At 42.2% G+C, this 17,876-nt stretch overlaps 1 protein-coding gene across 4 annotated transcripts in view; it reads left to right on the top strand.

The window, feature by feature from the left end:
• Positions 1-4,055: 4,055 nt before the first annotated feature.
• LOC148778207 (SLAM family member 8-like) overlaps positions 4,056-17,876 on the top strand; it is a 37,686-nt gene continuing 23,865 nt past the window's right edge. For 3 of the 4 annotated variants that reach the window (XR_016037326.1, XM_088835899.1, XM_088835897.1), the window contains exons 1-3: positions 4,056-4,292; positions 6,329-6,409; positions 9,764-10,144. Coding sequence is in view for 3 of the 4 variants with exons in the window: in XM_088835899.1 (XP_088692025.1) it covers positions 4,220-4,292; positions 6,329-6,409; positions 9,764-10,144 (535 nt within the window). In the remaining variant the exon portion in view is untranslated. The remainder of the gene's footprint in view (positions 4,293-6,328; positions 6,410-9,763; positions 10,145-17,876) is intronic. The other variant, XM_088835898.1, reaches the window with a different exon arrangement.

Raw genomic sequence — 17,876 nt, 5'->3', positions numbered from 1 at the left:
TTTTTTCACTGTCCTCTTTCACCCTCATCAAGAGATTCTTTGAGTTCCTTTTCATGTGCTCCCATTAGAATGGTTTCACCAGCATATCTGAGGTTGTTGATATTTCTCCCAGCAATCTTTTTTCCAGTATGTAATTCATCCATCCCAGCATTTCTCATGATGTACTCTGCATACAAGTTAAATAAACAGGGATTTGACAAAATACAGCCTTGTCGTATTCATTTCCCAATTTTGAACCAGTCAGTTGTTCCAAGTCTGGTGCTAACTGTTGCTTCTTAACCTGCATACAAGTTTCTCAGGAGACAGGTAAGGAAGTTTGATACTCCCATAAATTGAATTTTCCAGTTTGTTGTGATCCACACAGCCAAAGGCTTTAGTATAGTCAATGAAGCAGAAGTAGATGTTTTTCTGGAACTCCCTTGCTTTCTTCATGATCCAATGAATATTTGGTTCATTGAAACCATCCTCCATCCTGTTTATGATTTTATTATAATTTTTATTGATGTATAGTTGATATACAGTGTTATGTTAGTATCAGGTGTACAGCATAGTGAGTCAATATACTGATAGCTTATACTCCATTAAAAGCTATTACAGGACTTCCCTGTTAATCCAGTGGTTAGGAATCTGCCTGCCAGTGCAGGAGTCATGGGCTCCATTCCTGGTCCTGGAAGATTCCACATGCTGCAGGGCAACTAAGCTGATGTGCCACAAACTACTGAAGCCTGCACACTCTAGAGCCCATGCTCTACAATGAGAAAATTGAGAAGCCTCCACACCACAGCTAAAGAGTAGGCTCCACTCACCACAACTAGAGAGAAAGCCCATGCACAGCCAAAACAAAAAAGTTATTGCAAAATAAAGGCTATAATTTCCTGTACTGTGCAATATATTCTTGCTGCTTACCTCTTGGATATAGTAGTTTGTATCTCTTAGCCCCATTCCCCTGGTTTGCACCCCCCTTCCCTCTCCCCACCGGTTTGTTTTCTATATCTGTGAGTCTGTTTCTGCTTTGCTACATGTATTCATTTTTTTTTATATAATTTTTGGCAGCAAATAGATACCTGGATTATAGAGTAGAAGGTAAGGAGGAAAAAATGGACAATGAAGGCAAGCTGCCACCCTGCAACTGCTGCCATCTGCTCTCCTCCCCAGCCCAGCTCTGAAATGCCCTGCTGCTTTGCTGCAAATGCTACAGGCTGGAATGGTGGCTTTCTCTCTCAAGCTAGGCAGAATGGTCAGGGAGAAGATCACAACTCAGATCCTCTCTACCAACATCTTTTATCTAAGCACCTAGCCCTTCTTATTCCTGGGTCTGAAGTTTCCTTCTACATCAGGAAGTGACCATCCTTTCTGTACTGAGGTTCTATCTCAGTTAAAACTTGAGTTTCTCAAAATCTATACTCTTCTCTCCCTCCTGGTCATGTCCATGTCTCGGCTGATGTCAACAGTGTGTAAACACCTTGCTGCTTACTTAAGATATAACCTTGGACAAGTTATGTAATAGTTTTGGACATTCTGGATACTCTTCTATAAGATGCATGTAATGATTAAGAAATAGGGTTGTTTTGAGGATTTAATTCAGCAAATAATTTTGATCAGCCAAATGATGCGTATAAATCTTCTGGTAAAGAGTAGATATTGAATCAATACTTTGGTCACCTGATGTGAAGAGCTGACCCATTGGAAAAGACCCTGATGCTGGGAAAAATTGAGGCCGGGAGGAGAAGGGGACAACAGAGGACAAGATGTTTGGACAGCATCACAGACTCAATGGACAGGAGCTTGAGCAAACTCTGGGAGATAGTGAAGGTCAGGGAAGCCTGACATGCTGCTATCTATGAGGTCACAAAGAGTTGGACATGGACTAAACAACAACAAGTTCTTCATGTAATGCAGTCCTTAGGTGGGGTGTCTTGTCCTGTGCAATTCAAATAAGATAGACATGACCACTCATGATGTTTTCTAGAGGTCCAGAGCCTTCCTATAATTTCTGGCATTTCCTAGGAATTTTCACTCTCATGGTCACTTCTCTGACTGGTTTTCCAGGGATCCCCATCTCATTCAGCTCTACATTTCTTTACTATCCTGTACCCTATACGTACACGTGTATATACTTGGTTGCAGCAGAGCCAAGTGTGCCTTCCTTTAATTCCCCAAATCATTGCCAGTACCAAGTATTTTCATGTAATAAACTCTTACCAAGGTTTCTGTCAGGGAATATGTGCATGTGTATGTACTATGCCTTAGCACAGGAAGGCTGGGATGCTGAAAATGAGATCAGACCTGTGGATATTTTTAAAGCCACTGACGTTTTACCAACATGGATTATCTGTTGGCTGACTCTCCTCCAGATGTCCCTGGTCTCCAGTGACATTGCTGGTTTCCCCTCTCCAGGGCCCTCCTTCCCACTGCTCATCACCCACATAGTTTTCATAACTAAAATGTTCCCACACTAGGATTTCTCTCAGGAGAATCATGAGGACCAGTGGAGGAGGGGATTGTGACTTGCTCTCCAATGCCCTAAAGGCAACCAGTGAATGAGAAGCCAGTATTTTAATTCAATATAAATAGTTTCTGACCACAGGATGCATGAACCACATTTCAAGCTGATTTGTCTACTATTAGGTGGAGTAGGGGGAAAATAAAACTAATTTTGAATATTCTCTTGTCTGGGATACTGCACAACAAGTTTTGGAAGGAGCACAGACTAGACTTCAGAAGATTTTCTTGGAATGGGAAAGGGGCTATGATTGGGGGGGATGTGTCTTCAGCTTGTTGTCAAGAGTCTAGGTCTTGCCCTTTGATTAGCTCTGTGACCTTTTACAGGTAAAAAAAAATCCCTCTTGGAAGAGGGTTTTACATCCATAAAGGATTTAATATTCTGTACCTGACTACCTTAAGTGCATGGTCATGGGGCCAGTCCTGTAGACCCAGCTTTGGGGCTTTCTGCCTGAGAAGCTGAGGAAGAAGCCTCAATGGGAAGGAGAAGGAGGTACATTAAGAGGATGGTGCTGCTCCTCCAGAACATGGGAGGTGAGAGTCTCGGATAATGTGGGGCATCCAGCATGGGGAAAAGAAGCCAGGGTCTGACCCTCAGCCAGTTGTGTGGAGACTGACACAGCTGAGGCTGTGGCCAGGAGGAGTGTGTAGATGTCTATCTCTTCCCCTCTGTGAGAGCAGGAATGGAACTGGCAGAGACTAAAGGGAAATGCTTTGTTGTGGCACAATTTCTACGGGTGGTCTGGCTTTGCCTTGTGTATACAGGGAGCCCTGGTGACAGCTGGGAATGCCATACAGATGCAAGCAACAGGTAAATGTCAATATAATGTGTTGGGATGTGGGAAGTTGACACTTCCCCCAAAGAACTTTGTTCCTTGCCACAGCTTCTTACATAGGAAACTGAGAGTTGAAGTTTCTGAAAAATTAGAAAGAAAATTTAACTCATTAAATAGAAAAGAGACACAGCAGCCACCAAGCCAAGATGGACCTTCTTTGTTGTTTAGTCTCTAAATCATGTCTAACCCATTTGCAACCCCATGAACTGTAAGCTGCCAGCCTCCTCTATCTGTGGAATTTTCTAGGCAAGAATACTGAGTGGCCTGCCATTTGCTTCTCCAGGGGATCTTCCCAACCCTAGAACTGAACTTGCGTCTCTTAAATCTCCTGCATTGGTAGGTGGATTCTTTACCACTGAGCACCTGGGAAGCCCAAGATGGGGCTCTGCCTAGCCTTTTTGTGGAGCATGACTTCTGTGCCTGACCACAGCCTGGCAGTGGTGAGCTGGGCTGCCCGGGGCAGAGCTGCTACCCCAGGGAATCACGGAAGAGTCTGTGAGAACTCCAAGCTGGCTCTGACTTCACTGAGTAGGGTCTGTCCAACAGTATGCCAGGCACATCACAGAGTGAGATGATTTATACATTCATTTCAAAATTACTTATTGAGTGTGTACTGTATATGCTGGGGATGAGATTAAAGGGGTTTCTCTAGACTGACAGCGCTCAGGCTTCCCAGGTGGTGCTAGTGGTAAAGAACCCGCCTGCCAATGCAGGAGACATAGACTGACAGAGAACTAACATGCTGGCCAGTGGTCAACTAGAAACAAATTTGTTAGCTCCACCCTGAGGGTGGGAAGCTGGGGCCCAAGCTTTTCTCTTCTCTTGCAGCTACCTTCATCAATATTTCCTCTGCAGCTGAACAGGCTGGCAGGCAACCTGCAATGAGGCCCTGCTCAGAAGACGTCCACCTCTGCTGGGCCTCCTGGCTCCTGGGATTCATCAGTCTCCTTCTCAGTGAGTGGCCTGGGAACCTGGGGAGGGAGGGATGTCGGATAAAGCCAGCAAATCAGGACACTACCACTTGGAGGGCTCTTTAGGTTTTGATGTCTTTGTTGAACAAAAAGGGAAAACAACTCTGTTATAAGTTTTGAAATGCAGTGTACTTGGTTTAGAGCCCCAGAGTGCAAGGAAAAAATAATATGGCCTTTTGATTTTGTGGCAAGTCTAGGACCCCTGAGCAGCCTTGTCTGCATTAAGAGGACCATTTCCAGGGAGGTGAGGTTGCTTCTGCTGCAGTAACAGGGAAGCCAAGAGAGCCTGCCCGGGGTCCTAGTGGGAGGGAGGGAAACAAAGAACATGGCTCCTTGGGGCAGAGGGCAAGGGATTGAGATTCTCCTGGTCTAGGCTCAGAGAGGCCCTGGAAGCGTATACAAGACATCATGGAGGAGGAGGCCAACTAGAGCCCCAGGTCTGAGCCCAGGTCTCAGCCTCCTTGGGCTTCTCTGCTAGAAAGGGATAGTGAGCATGCACTCTCCACCAGGGTTTGGGGTGCAGATCCTAGCAGATCTTCACAAAGGAGAAGGTCCTTGCAGTCTCCGGTTTATCTCACAAGAGTTTATAAATTTTCATTCCACCTCACTGTTAGTTTTCATTTTGAAAAGTTGAAAAATTACCTCCCAGTAAAACAAATTCTCTGCGAGGATGCCCTCTATAATGCAAAGCACTGTTTTAGGGCAAAATCCTAGAAATAATGAATCTTTATATCAATTTGGAAATGATTGAACAAGATGGGAAGTTTATGTACAGTGGAGTATTATGAAGCCTTAAAAAAAGACAGTCTACCAATTAGCTAGGAGGTATTTCTAATTTTTGATAGTGTCAGATGCATGGATTTCCATCAGTAAGATGCAGATAGCTATATATAATAAAATCTTAATCTTGTAAATGAAACAGTAGTCTTCAGTATTTAAAATCATCTCTACACCCACATATTTATGAGAGTAGGAGAAAATGCAGAAGAAAATGTAATAGATGACTAACAGGGGATTAAAATGGGGAAAAAGCGTGGAGGTGGGAGAAGATAAAGTGGAGAGAAAAGGAGTTCAGCAGAAGAGAGGAACTGAAAGAAAAAGAGGATGTCCTAAGAAGGATGCGTACCAGCAATTATCCTTCAATTAAAAATAAATAAATTTAGAAAATCACAGGAATGATGTTAATACATCTATAAATTTATGAAAGATTAGACATTTGTACATATAAAAATTAAATACAAACAAATGAAGAAAAGAAAAAAATATAGTGGATTGTGAGTTCTGGATAAAATTAAACAAATTAGAGAGCATTTGTAAAAAGGGGTCAACTTATATTAATAAAGGGCATTGAAATAAGGACTATATCCCATTTAACTAGATTGCTTCTTTCGACAGTAAAATGTAGACTTTCTTCACATTTCCAGTGTTATTTAACTGCAAAAATATGTTCCAAATTATAGTCTTATCCAAAGTCTGGGACTAGAAATTCACAAATTAAAAAATAAAGATATGGAGACAAAGTGAGATAAAGGGAGGAAAAAAGAGAGAAAAATGGTTTGAATTTCTCTTGTTAGAGACCAGACAATCTGCACACAGAGAAGGAAAATGACTTTCCCAGGGTCACCCAGGGTCTGGGAAGGAGTGGAATTTGTTGCCCCCTTAGCCCCAACCTCCACGGTACTGAATGAGATGGACACTTCCCACGGCAGGTTGGGCACCCTGGGTGAACTGGACGAGGCATCATTGGAAGGAACATTAACTTGCTGTACACATTTGAAGGGGTGAGTGGTGAGGAGTGATGCTGTGGGTGAAGTATCTTTGTCTTTATCATTCTTAACATCTTTAACCCTTTTCTGGACATGAGTTTGGAAGTAGTGGGAAAGGAAGCTTGAAGGTGAGTTCATTTCACGCTGGAATTTCCCAGAGACATAGAAGCTGCTGGTGAGGTCCTGCAGAGATGCGCTCACCTTAGCAATAGTCTCCTTCATGCCCTCAGTGTGTCCCTGTGTCTACTGGCAGAACACAAAGAAGAAACGGTCCCTACCATCACTGGCATCTTGAGAGAGTCATGGAGACGGAGGGGACAGTGCAAAGGTGCAGGTGGGTTTGGTTCTGAGTTGAGAGAAAATGGCTATTGATTTCCTGGTGTGATGACGAAGGAAAGGTCAGAAACAGGAAGAAAATTCTATGTTGATTTTTAAATTTTATATCATTTAAATAAACTTTACTCTCTTGTTTAAAGCCACAGCTTTTCTGGCTTAATTTTCTTCCTCAGGATTAGACCTTTTGTAGCTCACAGTGCTCTTACTGTCTGCCTTCTTTTTCTATGTCTTCTTTCATCTTCCTCACAGCTGGTGCTCACCACCAGCTTCTGAGTCCATCCTTCCTGCAGCATGAGGGCTGAGCCTCCTCTCTCCCTGATTCCCTCATTTCCAGCAAGTGTAGGGTCTGGTGGGGCTACTGTTTCTCTGCTGGCCAGATGTCCCTGCTCTGCTGTGTGTGCATGCTAAGTCGCTTCAGTTATGTCTGACTCTGCAACTCCATGGACTATAGCCCACCAGGCTCCCCTGTCCATGAGATTCTCCAGGCAAGAATACTAGAGTGGGTTGCCATGTCCTTCTCCAGGGAACCTTACTGATCCAGGAATCAAACCTGCATCTTTTATGTCTCCTGCATTGAAAGACAGGTTCTTTCCAGTGACACCCGGAAAGCTACACCCTGCTCTGCTGATGCTGCTAAGTCACTTCAGTCGTGTCCGACTCTGTGCGACCCCATAGATGGCAGCCAACCAGGCTCCCCTGTCCCTGGGATTCTCCAGGCAGGAACACTGGAGTGGGTTGCCATTTCCTTCTCCAATGTGTAAAAGTGAAAAGTGAAAGTGAGGTCGCTCAGTCGTGTCCAACCCTTAGCGACCCCACTGACTGCAGCCTACCAGGCTCCTCCCTCCATGGGATTTTCCAGGCAAGAGTACTGGAGTGGGGTGCCATTCCCTTCTCCACCTGCTCTGCTAAACCCCTGAAATTACTTGCTTACCTTTACGCAGGAGAGAAAGTTGGAGGATTAGCCTCCAGGAGCTGCTCAGAACCTGGTGATAAGACAGCAGTGCTGGGAGAGAAGCCTCTGGGGAGGACAGGGATGGGGTGGGGAGGTGGTGGGAGCTCCTTCAGGGACAAGCTCTGGGCTGGGAGAGGGGAGCCCCAGTGCCAGGTGTGGCTCTGCCATGTGTGACCCAGGACAAGTTCACCCCCTGGGGAGCCTTCTCCCCTGTGACAGGAGGGGTCTGGGCAGACACCCCCCTAAGGCCCTTTCCAACCTGATGTTCTGTCCCCAGAGAGGACTCTCCTGTGTGTACGTCAAGGCTCTGCTCTGCCTCTTCATCCCGTGTTGTCCCAGTCCTGTGTCACGACAGGAACTACAGCAGTGAACCTGCTCAGGGTTCCTTCAAAGAAGAGACCCCAGATCATTACTGTGGTCATGTCTCGGCCCTGTGTGGAATGAGGGGTGCTTTTGTTCAAGCATCCCCTTTGGAAGCCAGTCTGGCCCTCTGTTTCCTCTGCCTCTGCTCCTGAGAGGGGCGTTTAGACCACCTCCTGAAGACATCATCTTTCACAGTCTATGGAAACTTTCTTTGCACACCATTCTCTCAAAGTATTGTAAAGCAGTATTAAGCCTAATGTAAGGCTCCAGGCCTGTGAGGGAAGCTGAAGGGACTGGGATGGAGGCCTGACCCCAAGGAGATGCCTAATTCAGTGAATAAGTGATTAAATAAATACAAATAAATATCTGAAATACACATATATATATGAATATTGTCCTGAGTCATTCTCTGCCTCTAACGAGAGTCAGGAATGGGTATAAGTACAATAGAGGAAGGCAGGCTTGATATGAGGAGAACTTACTCATTTGGAGAGAGAACTTTTTCCCTGGCAGGTAGAGGCCACCCCAAGCGGATCCTAACCTCCTGGAAAAAGCAAACTATTGTTCCCTTCAGGATAAGGCTGTTCTGCATTACTTTCTCTGGCCCTGTTCTGTCCTACACTGACCCCAAAAAGGGTAGAGTGTATCCGGTCCCTGGGGCCTGTGTCTGAAAAGGGCGGGTGGGCTCTTGATGTGGTGGCCCTGAGGGGAATGTGCCCACTGGTCTTGGCTCTGCAGGAAAGTGATCGAGGAAAGCCCACTGCAACCTCTCGGGGGCTGGCTAGGGAAGTGCTGATTTGGCGGCAGGGACAGAAGAGCTCACTAAATGATCACTTGCTCACTGTCATATTCTAGTCCCTGGCAGTTAGCCAGGGCCTTGTGACCAGTACTGGCCAAAAAGCAAGAGCCAAGAGCATGGCACTTCTGGACAGAAGTGTGATTCTCCCGTTTCCCCTCTCTGCTGTGGGGCTGGGAGCCTGTGAGGACACTGTGGGCTCCATGGAGGTGGTGGAGCCTCCATTCTGTGTGACGGGAACCCTTGCTCACTCTCTCAAGGGGACCTGTGGTGGGGGGTATAAACTCTTCTTGTTCTAAGACCTTGAGGTATTTTAATGCTTGTTACACAGCACAGCCTAGTCTCTCTGACTACCACACTGCCTAGAAGCAAGAAGGAGAACTTATTTGTACTAGGTATTTACTGTTGTGTGAGCTGTCACCCCAAGAGTTAATGCCTTAAACACTATCGGGTAGAGTGTCACGCTTTCTCTAGGTCAGGGCCCAGGGGTGGGTCAGCTGAAGGACCCGGGGTCTCTCAGACTGAAATCAAGGTCTTGATGGAGGCTTCATCAGCTCATCTTGGAAAGATCTGCTAGCAGGCAGCTCCTGTGGCTGTTGGACTGAGGGCCTCAGCTCCTCCCTGGATGTTGACAGGAGGCTCCCTCGGGTGCTTGTTACATGGGTCTCCCCAATAGGGCAGCCGACAGCACGGCAGCTGGATTCCTCAGAGCAAACAGGGAGAGAGTGAAAGAGAGAGAGTGTGCGAGTGTAAGCAAGAGGCGAGTCACAGTCTGGTCTACTCTAACATCACGGAGTGACATCCATCGTGTCTGCTGCGGTCCATTCCTGACAGCAAGTCACTAGGTGAGGTCCACACTCCAGGGAAAGGGGTTAAACAAATGTGCAAGCACAAAGAGGCAGGGATGGAAGGAGACATTTTAGAAGCGCCTTTTACAGTTATGCACCTAATTTGTGACTGAAAATGTGCTGGGTGCTTTTCACTTGTAATGTCATTTAACTTATACTGACCTTATGAGGTCAGTAAGGAAATGTCACATTAGCAAATTTATGTTACGTATTCAACGTTAAACTTCATCAGAAAGAGGACTTGATCCCAAAAGTTGTTTCAATTAATTGTACTTGGCTGTCTTACTAGAATCAAGGAATTATCCTGGGTGGATTTCTTTAAGGAGGTTTGTGTGGGTTCTTTCCTTTATTATTGATGAAAAAAATATATATTTCCAATTTCCAATCCTTTAGGCATCTGCAGCACTGGGGCCAAGAGTTCTGGTGCACATGGTTCCAGAGTTCAAGATTCTGGATCCCATGTTCCCCTACAGGGGATCCATGGAGCTTCTGTGTTGTTTCATGTGATCAAGAAGCAAGAAGCTGAACCAGAGGAGGTCTCATGGGGCTTTGCCCATGAGTCAAACTACAGAATCCTGCTGCGAATCCATCGTGGGGCACACACCCCAACCTGGGTCAGCCTCCAGGACAAGTACCAGCAAAGGGTCCATGTGCCCAACATCTTGTCCCTGAAGATTGAGAACCTGACCTGTGAGGACAGTGGACAGTATCAGGCTCGAGTCAGCTTCCCTGGAGGATTAGAACTTACCCAGATTTTCCACCTCACTGTCTATGGTAAGTGACACCTCCTCACCATGACTTCCCTCCTGCTTTTGTCCTAGGATGGTCACATAGACCCCCATTTTGTAAGATTTTATTTAGACCCTAAGCTTCAGACTCTGTTTTCTCACCCAACAATAAGGTGTGCATGTTAGCCACAAAAGGAGAGCAGACTTGAGATTCACAAAAGGGAGAAAATCCCTTCAGTATTTTGAGGGAGGAAAATGGGAATTTATATGCTAACATTAATTGTGCTTTCTAAAACTGAGTTGCTTAATTTCTCTGTTTTCTGTTACTACTGTAACAAACTACCAGAAAAACTTCTGGCCTTAAAGCCTCTCAAACTGATTATCTTACCGTTTTGTAGGTCATAAGTCAGACTTGGGTCTCATGGGGCAGAATCAAGGTGTTGTCAGGCCTGTATTCTTACCTGGTGACCCAGGGGAGAATCTATTTCTTGCCTTTCCCACATTCAAGTGGATAACTGATTTCCTTGGCTGGTGTCCCTGCTTCATTCGTCTTCAAATCATCAAATTCATCTCACATTGCATCCATCTGATCTGTTCTTCTGCCTGTCTTTTTCACTTTATTTTTGAGAAGTATTTAATTTTTTTTACAGTATGCCTTTTACTGTGATATGTGACAAATAAACTAGATTCAGCATTGTAGTTAACAATGACAGCAACAACAGCTTGATAGCAACAAGCAAAATTTTTTATAAAGAAATTAAGAAGTCCTTGAACATTTGCAATTGCCAAAATACATAGACACTAAGCAAGAGGCCACTTGAGAAAGGAAAATTAAGATACCAAATGTTTAGCCCAATAAACAATGGTAACAGAGTCAAACAATTCAAACTAGGTATGAAGTTAATATTTTTTTAAGAAAACACTTTATTGAGGTTTGATTGACATACAAAGAGCTGTGCATATTTAATGTATCCAACCTGGAATAGGATTTCTCAGTGAATTATTTTGCACTTGAATATCTTATAGTTGCACATGAAATAGGTGTTGAGATCTGTTTGGTTAGAAAAAAAATAGTTGAGAAAAGAAATAATAGTTAGGTGGCCTTGAGTGAGTCATTTAACATCATGTAACTTGATCTAAAAAGTGAGAGCAATTCTTCATTTTTCTTAAGGCATTCACTGAACCAGGCGATTGCTTAAAATTCCTTCCAGTTCTATGAGAGACTGAATCTGTGAACTATTTTAGGGGAATGTCTCAAGAAGATATTTCCTCAAAAAATTTTAAGGCATTATCAGATATATCAGATGGACTCTTAAATTATAATAAAGTTTATATTAACTATATAGTATTATTTTTCAAAGAGCTATAAGTAATTTGTGTGTGTGTGTGTGTGTGTGTGTGTGTGTGTGTGTGGACTTCCCTAGAGGCTCAGCTGTAAAAAATCCGCCTGCAGTGCAAGAGCAGCAGAAGACATGGGTTCAATCCCTGGGTTGGGAAGATCCCCTGGAGGAGGGCATGGTAACCCACTTCAATATTCTTACCTGGAGAATCCCATGGACAGAGGAGCCTGGCAGACTATGGTCCATAGGGTTATGAAGAGTCAGACACGACTGAAGTGACTGAGCAAGCACAGGTACTAGTGAAACCATCACCATCAGTTCAGTTCAGTTCAGTTCAGTTCAGTCGCTCAGTCGTGTCTGACTCTTTGCAATCCCATGAGGCACACCAGGCCTCCCTGTCTATTACCAACTCCTGGAGTTCACTCAAACTCATGTCCATCGAGTCGGTGATGCCATCCAGCCATCTCATTCTCTGTCATCCCCTTCTCCGCCTGCCCCCAATCCCTCCCAGCATCAGAGTCTTTTCCAGTGAGTCAACTCGTCACATGAGGTGGCCAAAGTATTGGAGTTTCAGCTTTAGCATCAGTCCTTCCAGTGAACACCCAGGATCGATCTCTTTTAGAATGGACTGGTTGGATCTCCTTGCAATCCAAGGGACTCTCAAAATAACTTATACCAAGAAATCAGATTCATCCCCTCCAAAAGCTTCCTCCCACCTTCTTTATTTGATTGTTGTTGTTGCTTATGTAACAGCACAAAATTTAAGTGTAGTCTACAGTGTTATTAATTATAGGCATTATGATTCAGTTCAGTTCAGTTCAGTTCAGTCGCTCAGTCGTGTCCGACTCTCCGCGACCCCATGAATCACAGCACGCCAGGCCTCCCTGTCCATCACCAACTCCCGGAGTACACTCAAATTCATGTCCACAGAGTCGGTGATGCCATCCAGCCATCTCATTCTCCGTCGTCCCCTTCTCCTCCCGCCCCCAACCTTTCCCAGCATCAGAGTCTTTTCCAGTGAGTCAACTCGTCTCATGAGGTGGCCAAAGTATTGGAGTTTCAGCTTTAGCATCAGTCCCTCCAATGAACATCCAGGATTGATCTCCTTTAGAATGGACTGGTTGGATCTCCTTGCAGTATAAGGGACTCTCAAGAGTCTTCTCCAACACCACAGTTCAAAAGCATCGATTCTTCGGCAATCTCACATCCATACATGACCACGGGAAAAACCATTGCCTTGACTAGACGGACCTTGGTCGGCAAAGTAATGTCTCTGCTTTTTAATATACTATCAAGGTTGGTCATAACTTTCCTTCCAAGGAGCAAGCGGCATTATGATTACTTTACATATATTATATAGTATTGCTAACTTTAGGCATTATGCCATATAATAGATCTCTAGGATTTATTCATCTTGTGTAACTGAACCTTTGTACCTTTTGACTAATACCTACCCATTTCACCCTCCTCCCAGATCTGTGCAAGAACCCTTCCACTCTCTGCTTCTATAAGACTGATAATATTAGGCTCATCACATAAGTGGTTTCATGTAGTATTTGTTCTTCTCTCTCTGGCTTATTTTTCTTAGTGTAATGTCCTACTGCTTCATCTATGTTTGTCACAAAAGGCAAAATTTCCTTCCTCTTTAAGTCTGAATAATATTCCTCTAGATGGAAGTGAAAAAGGAGAGTAAAAAAGCTGGCCTAAAACTCTATATTCAAAAAACTAAGATCATGGCATCTGGTCCCATCCTTCATCGCAAATGAACAGGGAAAAACTGGAAACAGTGACAGAATTTATTTCTTTGGTTTCCAAAATCACCGCAGACAGTGACTGCAGCCATGAACTTAAAAGATGCTTGCTCCTTGGAAGAAAAGCTATGACAAACCTAGACAGCATATTAAAAAGCAGAGACATCACTTTGCCAACAAACGTCCATCTAGTCAAAGCTATGGTTTTTACAGTAGTCATGTACAGATGTGAGAGTAATTGGACCATAGAGAAGGTTGAACGTTGAAGAACTGATGCTTTTCAAATAGTGGTGGAGAAAAGTCTTGAAAGTCTCTTGGACATCGAGGAGATCAAAGCAGTCAATCCTAAAGGAAATCAACCCTGAATAGTTATTGGAAGGACTGATGCTGAAGCTGAAGTTCCAATACTTTGGCCACCTGATACAAACAGCCAGCTCTTTGGAAATGATTCTGATGCTGGGAAAGATTGAGGGCAGGAGGAGAAGGGGGAGACAGATGATGAGATTGTTGGATGGCATCACTGACTCAATGGACATGAGTTTGAGCAAACTCCAGAAGACAGTGAAGGACAGGGAAGCCTGGCATGCTTCAATCCAGTGGGTTACAAAGAGTTGGACATGACTTAGTGGTTGACCAACAATAATATTCCTTTTTATGTATATACCACATATTTATCAACTCATCTGGCAATGGACATTTAGGTTGTTTCCATGTCTTGTATATTGTAAAAATTTTTCAGTGAACATGGAAGTTCAGATATATTTTTGAAATCCTGATTTCAGTTCCCTTAGATATATACCCAAAGTATAATTGCTGAATCATAGAGTAGTTATAAGTCATAGACAAAGTTATGGTTTTTCCAGTAGTCATCAGGTATGGATGTGAGAGTAGGACCATAAAGAAGGCTGAGCATCGAAGAACTGATGCTTTTGAACTGTGGGTTGGAGAAGACTCTTGAGAGTCCCTTGGACAGCAAGGAGATCCAACCAGTCAATCCTAAAGGAAATCAGTCCTAAATATTCTTTGGAAGGACCGATGTTGAAGCTGAAACTCCAATACTTTGGCCACCTGATGCAAAGAACTGACTCTTTGGAAAAGACCCTGAAGCTGGGAAAGATTGAAGCCAGGAGGAAAAGAGGATGACAGAGGATGAGACAGTTGAATGGCATCAACAACTCGATGGACGTGAGTTTGAGCAAGCTATGGGAGCTGATGGACAGGAAAGCCTGGCATTCTGCAATCCATGGGGTTGCAAAGAGCTGGACAAAACTGAGTGAACTGAACTGAGGCCAAGATGGTTGGATGACGTCACCAACTCAATGGGCATGAGTTTGAGCAAGCTCTGGGAGTTGGTGAAGGACAGGGAGGCCTGGCATGCTGCAGTCCATGGGGTTGCAAAGAGCTGGGCACACAACTGAGCAACTGAACAACAGTGAGTAGTTATATTTTTAATCTTGAGAAACTCTATACTATTTTCCAAAATGACTGCACCAGTTTACAATCCCACCAAGAGTGTATGAATATCCCTTTTTCTCCAGCCCATCAGCAACTCATCTATTTTTTCTTTTTTGGTAGTAGCCATTACAACTGGTATAAGAGTATACTCACTGTGGTTTTGGACTTCCCCTGAGGCTCAGCAGTAAATAATCTGCCTGCAGTGCAGGAAACACAGGAGATGCAGATTTGATCTCTAGGTCGGGAATATCCCCTGGAGGAAGAAATGACAACGTGTTCCAGTAGTCTTGCACACACTGTGGTTTTGATTTTCACTTTCCTGGTGATTAATAATGTTGAGTGATTTGTCATATACCTGTTGGCCATTTTTATATCTTTTGTTGACAAATATCTATTCAGTTCATTTCCCCATTTTTAACTGGATTATTTAGGTTTTTTCCTATTGAGTTGTATGGGTCCCTTATAAAATTTGGATACTAACCATTTATCAGATATACAGTTTAACAGCTATTTTCTCCCATTTCTGTAGGTTTCCTTCTCACTCTGTTGATGTTTCCTGTGCTGTGAAAAAACTTTTCAGTTTATCATAATCCCAATTGTCTAGTTTTGCTTTATTGTGTATGCTTTTGTTGTCATATTCAAACAATTATTGTCAAGGCCAGTGTCAGGAAGATTTTTCCCTTTGCTTTCTTCTTAGAGTTTTACAATCTCCAGTATTACTTTTAGGTTGTTAATCCATTTTTAGTTTATTTTTTATATGGTGTAAGGGTCCAATTTCATTCTTTTGCATGTGGATATCTGGTTTCCCCAGCACCATTTTTTGAGATTTCCCTTTCCCCATTGTATATTCCTGGTTTCCTTGTCAAAGGTCAGTTGACCATATATGCATGGGCTTATTTCTGGGATTTTTATTCTGTTCCATTAGTTTATATGTCTGTTTTTATGTCTGTTTTAAGTAGCATTGTAATATACTTTGGAAATGTGATGCCTCCAGTTTAGTACTTCTTGCTCTAAGCTGCTTCTGCTATTTGGGATCTTTTGTGGTTCAATATGAATTTCAAGATTGTTTTCTCTTTTTGTAAAAACTCCCTAATTATATTCACACATATTATATCTATTTTGGATAGAATCTATAGATTGCTTTGGCACTGTGAACATTTCAACAATATTAATTCCTCAAATTCATGAACATGTAATGTCTTTCTATATATTTGCGTGTATATATATGTCATCAATATTTATAGTTTTGGTGTACAGATCTTTCAATCCTTAGTTAAAATTATTCTTAGATATTTTATTCATTTTGATTGTAATGTAAGTGGGATTGTTTTCTTGATTTCCTTTTCAGATAGTTCATTGTTAGTGTATAGAAGTGCAAAAGATTTTCATATGTTGATTTTGTGTCCTGCAATTTTGTTGAAATCACTTATTAGTTCTAAAAGAATTTTTTTTTTTCAGATTTTTTTTTTTACTTTAAAAAAAAGGAAAGAATTTTTCTGTGGAATCTTTAGATTTCCCTACATACATGTCATTTGCAATAAAAATAATTTTACTTCTTCCTTTCCAATTTGGGTGCCTTTTATTTCTTTTGCTTGCCTGATTGCTGTTGATAGAACTTCCAGTCCTAAGTTAAATAGAAGTAGCAAACAGACACACTTGCCTTGTTCCTAATGTTAGAGGAAAAGCTTTCAATCATTCACTATTGAGTTTGATGTTAGTTGTGGGCTTTCATATATGGCCTTTATTGTGTTAAAATAGCTTCCTTCCATTCTTAATTTGAGAGTTTTAAATCACGAAAGACTATTGTTTTTTGTCATATGCTTTTTCCACATCTATTGAATTATTGTGTGATTTTTATTCTTCATTATTTTAACGTGGTATATCACATTATTGATTTGCATATGCAAAAACATCTTTGCATCTTTAGATTAAATCCCAGTTGGTCATGGTGTTTGATCCTTTTAATATTTTGTTGAATTCCATTTGCTAGTACTTTGGTGGAGATTTTGCATTTATGTTCATCAGGGTCATTGGCCTATAAGTTTTTGTGTGGTGTGTTAGTTTGGCTTAGGATATGCCAACGTCTTTAAATGTGTTCACTATTCTACTACTTTTTTTTGGATGAGTTTAAGAGGGATTAGAGTAATTACTTGGTATGTGATTTGATAAAATTCACCTGTGACTCCATTCAGTCATGGAATTTTCTTTGTTGGGAAGTTTTTGATTGCTAATTAAAACTCCTTATTTATTATTATTGATCTGTTCGAGTTGTGTATTTTCTATTGATTCAAACTGTATAGGCTGTATGTTTCCAAGAATTTATCCTTTTTTTTTCAGGATTTTGCAGTTTGATGGTATATAATTGTTCATAATGGTTTCTTATGATCTCTTTATTTCTGTGCACCAGCAATCTCATTTTCTGATATTAATTGATTCTTCTTTGTTTTCTTCTTATCTTGCTAAGTCAATTTTGCTTATCTTTCTGACACACTCTTAGATTCACTGAGATTTTTATTGTCTTTCTAATCTCTATTTCATTCATTTCTGCTGTAATGCTTATGACTTCCTTACTTCTGCCAACTTCTGGCTTAGGTTTTTCTTTGTTTTCTTAGTTCCTTGAGATGTAAACTTAAGTCATTTGATAACTTTCTTACCTTTTAATGTGTTTATCACTATAACATTCTTTCTCAGTACTGCTTTTTTAACTTTATTTTTTAATTGGAGGATAATTGCTTTACAATATTGTGTTAGTTTCTACCTTACAACAATGTGAATCAGCCATAAGTATACATATGTCCCCTCCTTGATCCTCCCGCCCACTCCAGCTAGCCCACCCCTCTAGGTCATCACAGAATACCAGGCTGAGCCTGCTGTGTTAACTTCCCACTAGCTATCTATTTCAGACATAATAATGTATATATTGCAAAGTTACTCTCTTAATTGATCCCACCCTCCTCTTCCCCGACTGTGTTTGCAAGTTTGTTCTCTACTTTCGAATCTCTATTCCTGCCTTGAAATTAAGTTCATCAGTGCCATTTTTCTAGATTCCATATATATGTGTTAATACGTGATATTTGTTTTTCTCCTTCTGACTTACTTCACTCTGCATAACAGGTTCTAGGTTCATCCACTTCACTACAACTGACTCAAATTAGTTCTTTTTCATGGCTGAGTAATATTCCATTGTATATGTAACAATTTATCCATTCATCTGCTGATAGACATCTAGGTT

Source organism: Moschus berezovskii, chromosome 4 (genome assembly GCF_049115385.1).
Source record: "Moschus berezovskii isolate FMDL1 chromosome 4, NW_MosBer_1.0, whole genome shotgun sequence".
Classification (NCBI taxonomy): Eukaryota; Metazoa; Chordata; class Mammalia; order Artiodactyla; family Moschidae; genus Moschus; species Moschus berezovskii.
This window is presented reverse-complemented; position numbering and strand designations above follow the sequence as displayed.